The sequence below is a fragment of the Muntiacus reevesi genome, chromosome 4 (assembly GCF_963930625.1).
Source record: "Muntiacus reevesi chromosome 4, mMunRee1.1, whole genome shotgun sequence".
NCBI classification, from domain to species: Eukaryota; Metazoa; Chordata; class Mammalia; order Artiodactyla; family Cervidae; genus Muntiacus; species Muntiacus reevesi.
The window spans coordinates 35,644,913-35,650,912 of record NC_089252.1 but is presented as its reverse complement, the minus strand read 5'-3'; the positions used below and the strand labels follow the sequence as shown (position 1 = coordinate 35,650,912).

Below are 6,000 nucleotides of genomic sequence, written 5' to 3'. Positions count from 1 at the left end.
GAAGGGCATTTATTTATTTATTTATTTTAATGAAGGGCATTTATGTCATTTACTAACTGTGTGCTCATTGGTAAATGACTTTACCTCTCGAAGCCTCAGTTTCCTTAGCTATGGAAGATATGGTACCTACCTCCCAGGATAATATGAGAATGAAATGAGATCATGTATGTAAAGTGCCTATCAGAGTGTCTGGCACTTGTAGGCTCTCAACAGTGTTAATTGTAGTTATCATCAAGAAAGGAATTATAAAGCAGGCTACAATAGTGGGTCTGTTCAATATTTTGATAGATACAAGCTATCTGTGTTAAGTTGATGTAATATCACATGAATCACATGTAATATCACACAGAATATATGCTCAGTACATATATTCTGAACAATGAGCTTTCAAATTATTACTACCAATAACAGTAGTTGACATTTACTAAGTCTTTATTTGACATAATAACTAGGTTAAGTGTTTTCTCTGCATTATTGATCTCCACAGCAGTCCCATAATTTGGGTACCATTATTCCCACTTTATAGAGAAAGAAAATGAAGCTTAAGGAGAAATAAACTGCTTAAAGTTACATGGCTATTGAGTGCCATTGACGGCCTAGAACCAAGATCTGGTCTGAGTCTGAAGTGCAGGTTCTTGACACCAGGTAACATCACCTCTGAATTTGTGAAGTGGTCTAAAATCAAAGAAAGAGAAACTCTTGTTAGATAGAGTGACCATACTCTGACTTTAGGTGAGATAAAACATGATGCTTCTTAAAGGGTCAGTTAATGAATAGGGAATCAAAGATTCAACTTGAAGCTATAATATGACCTACTTGGTAAATTTTCCTGAAATGACAAACAGTGACTGGGTATCATCAAGGCAAAGTTTCCACCACATGTAACCCATGTCTTCCCTGCTTGCCTCTAGTCAGCCCCCTGTTCTTTCTTCACATTATGTCTCCTAAATGTATTGCTCATGGATTATGAACAGCACATTCAGAACCATATCTTGGTATTAAAATTCCATGAAGTTCATTTTGGGGATCAAATTACTACACCTATTTTTAGCTCTCAACACAAACCACTCTTTCCATTACACTTTTAAATATGCTGTGGTAAAATGATGTTGAAAATAGCTCATACAGCCAAATAAAAGCCCTACATTTAGCTTAATCAGACCAGACCCACTGACTGGCATGAACGTCATTATATTACTGTGGCAGCTACCTGCCAGGGCCTTCCTCTTCCTTTCCGTTCAGGACTGCACTCCCCATTTGCTGCTATATTTATCTACTGTCTTAGCCATAAAAGGCTGGCTGTGTGGGTCTGACATTCTACTGCCTGACCACATGCATTATTTTTGAACTGGCCCCCAGGGTCCTGTCTTTTTAGCCCTGACTCTTAACTTTTTCTTGGATTCGACCTACGTGGGTTTTTCACTGTCTCATCCAGCCCCCACGGTCACATCGGAACATTTCCACCACCATCAATCCTTTGCAAACTGGTAAGTGTGACCTTGAGGCAGAAGAATGCACTTGATATTTTACGTGCTCAACAGCACTGCGGTGTGTGTGGTTTCTGTCTTCTGAGCTCAGCAGTTTTCTCCAAGAGATGTCAGAATAGCAGAGAAATGGGAAAGTGGAGCTCCAAGGAAGGAATGTGAGCAGCAGGGTGCCAGTTTGTGCTGGCACAGCTCTTCTCTCAGATCAGTAGATTCTTTTAAAATTAAGCTACTGTTCCTGGAGCTATAAAAAGACAGTAGCTGTCTGAGATAGAACTGTAAGCATGAGTCAAGTACTCTTTCCAAGTTACAGTTCAGTGGTTTGGTTGAAATCTGGAATGGGTGAGGAAACAGGAAATCATGTGTTTTCCATCCTTCATAAGCCTACAGTACTGCCTGTTTACAAATTTGATCAAAAGGAGTAGGTTAACTCTGAAGTCTCAAGTTTCTAATTCAGTGATTTTTGCCCTGACAATGCCATGTGGATACATGTAAGGGTGCATTGGGGGGATTTCTAATTGGAAAATGGCTAAGCAGTATTTCAGAGGCAACACAGATCCCTGTATCATGACCCTAAAGTTCACACTTCCTGTGAAGAATTTTTATAGCTTTCAGCCTCTAACACCTGTCGAAAAGTATTGTGTCACAATTACAACTACGGAGTTAACTGTTTCTTCCTAAATTCCCATATTATTTTCGGGGGAAAAAAACCCCACAGGTTTTAAAGGAATGGAAGACAACCAAACCATCTTCCCTCCCAACGCACTCTAGCTATCATGTGTTGGGGGATAATCCTCACTTACTTAATGAAGAGAAGGTAGTTGTACCTTCGTTCCAGAGGTCAGAGCTGTGACAACCAGCTCCGCTGACATAATGTCAAAGCCTGTTTACTTGCAATATATCATCTGTGGGCTTGGAATATTCAGTACTTTTAAAAGTAAATATATTGGGGGAAAATAGAAATAAAGAGAATGGAAAATAGAATTGAGGCACGACATTTTAAAGATTTATTTTGTGAAAATTAGCAGCATTTCAAGTTATTTGGGTTCTGAATTTAGCTTATAACATAATACACAAGAAGGTCATTCATTGTTTATTTGGACATCATTCAAATAACATTTGCTGTGTTGCAGTATACTATGTATCATTACACAAATTTACCAAATATCTTTATAAATGCCTAAAGATATACTTCTATATTAATATAGTCTACACTTTTTTCTATAAAAATTTGTCTAGTAATTATTCATTATACCTGATCATTATTCATATATTTTAAAATAGAAAATAGCAGTCTATTTAAGGGTTGAAGCAAAAGTTGTTTGCTAGTAGCTATTTTTTTCCTCCTAGGAAATGCCATGTAGACTGATATCTTCCATGAGCCTTAACATAAATATTTCTGGAGTGAAGTTTGCTGGATTTTCTTCTTTAGGGAATACATGCCTACTCTTCACTTCAAATAAAATGATTTTAAGCTTGACCAAAAAAATATAGCAAGTGTAGAAAGATTCAGTTCTCATTTAAAATTTTTCTAAAAGATTTGAAAAATTGATTACAACTAATTTTATATGTAAACAATTTAGGATATGCACAGAAGCATTAAAGATGAAAAGGAGTGGCTTTCATAAAACTATGACTTCATCCAGGGTTATCAGTATGACTGACAGGCTCCTGTCAGTGGACAGATTTCTAAAGAAAGATAATGCAATCTGAAGTCTCCCCTCTCTATGCTAAGCAAACCTATCTTTGATTTTCAATAGAACTGTTAGCTCAAATTCACAATGCAAACTGCTACACTTCTGACTGACTTTCTTGCTTCTTTAATATAGGAAGACTAGGAGGCTTTATATTCCTAATGGAATTTTTCTGGCTTGACACCATACTTTGTGATGCATTTGTGAGGTTTGAGAGGGCTTGTTATATGGCAATATGAGCATCCTTCAGGATTAGTCCTAGGACTTTCATTCTCTCTTTTTTTTCTCTTTTGGCATTGTATACCATCTGTATGCTGGTGTGTCCCAAATGTAGGTTTCCATCCTGGACCTTTACCCTGTATTCCTGAGTCACATGTCCAACATCCCACCTTCTCTCTCCACTTGGGTGTCTAGCAGGTATCTCAAATGTATAATGTCTCAAACCAGGTTCCTCTTCTTCCATCCCGAGCTGCTGTTTTCTTACAATCCTGCTCATCTCAGTTCATAGTAGCTTTACTCTTCCAGTTACTCAGGCAAAATCCTTGGAGCTGTCACTCACTCCTCTCTTTCTTCCATACCCTATTCCAGAACTTTCAGCAAATGCTATTGATTCTACCTACAAAACATGCAGAGTTGGATCGCTTCTCACACTTCACGGCTACCACTATAATCTTTAGCGTGAACTATCACAGTGACCTTTATATAAATTTGCTAGGATTGCCGTAACAAAGCACCAGAGACCAGGTGGTTTAAACAACAGAAACTTATCTTCTCACAATTCCAGAGGTTAGAAATCTGACATCAAAGAATCATCTGGGTTGGTCTTTTCTGAGGCCTCTCTCCCTGGTTTGTAGATAGTCCATCTTCTTGTGTCTTCCCTCTGCATATGTACATATCTGTGTCCTGATTTCCTCTTCTTATAGCAATGGCAATCATGTCCTTTTGGATTATAACCTATCCTAATAACCTCAATTTAACTTCATTTCTTCTGTAAAGATCCTATCTCCAAATCCAGTCACGAGGTTAGGACTTCAAATACGGGTTTGGGGAGATACAACTCAGTCCATGGCAGCTTTCTCATTGGCCTCCTGACTTTCACTCTTGTCCCTCAACAATCTATTCTCAGGCTCAGCAAGAGCGTTTCTCAGCTCAGAACCTTCCAGTGATTCCTTACTCCTTTCAGAATAAAAGCCTAAGTCCTTACACTACCTGTAGGACACTACCCTCCTCCCTCCCCCGTCCCTGACAGCATCTTCTGTACCTCTCCTTGCACCCTTTCACTCCTCGCAGCCTCACTGGCCTACTTGCCTTTCCTGGAGTACAATACAACAGGCAGGCTCACAACCCTCCAGGGCCTGTGCAATGGTCTTCCATCCAGAATGCTTCTCCCATCCCAGATATTCTCATGCTCAGGTGTTACCTTCATCCTCAGTCATCACCATTATCCCTGATGATGCTGCTTAGATGGCATCCCATTCCACATTCCTGTTTTATTTTTCTCTGTAGCATTAAGCAGGTTCTAATATACTCTACACTTTATTTTCTCTATTTGTCTATCACTTGCAATAGAATATAAGGTTCTATATAGGGTTATCAGAGCAGGAATTTTGTTGTTTTGTTCATCTATCTCCTAGGCTCAGTATAGGTGCTCAGTAATTATTTGCTGAATAAAAACCACATTGGCTGGACACAGGTTCTCCACTATTACCCAATCTCTCAGGTAAAAGTCCCCATCAGAAGGAAATGCCAGAAAATTAGAAATATATATGATGAATGTGGGCTTCCAGGTGGCACAGTGATAAAGAATCTGCCTGCCAGTGCAGAAGAAGCAGGAGACTCAGGTTCGATCCCTGGGTCGGGAAGATCCTCTGGACAAGAAAATGACAACTCACTCCAGTATTCTTGCCTGGACAGAGGAGCCTGGTGGGCTAAGTTCAAGGGGTCGCAGAGAGTCAGACACGACAGAACATTTACATGTTTCCACTGAAATAGCACAGCAGGGAAAGTTTGTAAAGATCTCCTAGGTATTTAAAAAGAAGAAGGCAGGACAATGATAGAAGGGGGTGCATCAGGGCTCTGAAGGAGAGAGTTAACTGAGTAAACAGCTAAACTAACCTTCACATCATTTTCCACTTACTCTTTGGAAGAAATAAAAGAGTAGTAATTTTCACCTACTGATTTAGATGACTTGTTCTGGAGAGTCAGTTCCTTAAGAGCTCACCCCAAACCTGTTGCTTTCTCACAGCTTGCCTGGATCCCTGGGGGCACACAATGTCTCTGCCATTTTATCAGAAACTTCACCAGCACTATGACCGCAGCTATCGCAACAGGGACCTCAGCACCACCATGAGCCAGTACCAGCAGGAGAAGAAAAGCTCAGCCATCTACACCCATGGCTCCACCGCCTACAGCAGCCGCTCCTCCGCTGCCCACCGCCAGGAGTCAGCGGCCTTCAGCCAGGCGTCCGCTGCATCCTACCAGCATCAGGCCTCCCGGGCCTCCGAGTTTGCCCTCTCCTCTGCAACCAGTCACAAGGCGGCGTCAGCCTACGACTATGGCTACTCCCATGGGTAGGTGCAAAGCAGCCTTACAAACTTGGGACGAAGCCATGCTCTCTGACCCCACCCCCGCCTAACACCCCAGGTTACTTTTTCCTTTCTTCTTGAGTCTGGCAGCCCTACCTTTAAAGCTGGTGTGGAGCAAGGCCAAAACATGTGTTTGGGAGGCCTGGGACTTATGTCTTGGATTCCCCTTTCCCTTGCTTGCTTGAGTTTCACAAAGAGTTTCGCAGTCACCCTGGGGTGTCTTGGTTGAACTGTCAA

At 41.0% G+C, this 6,000-nt stretch overlaps 1 protein-coding gene across 1 annotated transcript in view; it reads left to right on the top strand.

The window, feature by feature from the left end:
- The first annotated feature begins 1,315 nt into the window (after nt 1-1,315).
- Nucleotides 1,316-6,000, top strand: part of MYOM1 (myomesin 1) — a 118,428-nt gene continuing 113,743 nt past the window's right edge. Inside the window, exons 1-2 of the mRNA XM_065932522.1 lie at nt 1,316-1,487; nt 5,424-5,748. Coding sequence (XP_065788594.1) covers nt 5,450-5,748 — 299 coding nt within the window. The 5' untranslated portion in view covers nt 1,316-1,487; nt 5,424-5,449. The remainder of the gene's footprint in view (nt 1,488-5,423; nt 5,749-6,000) is intronic.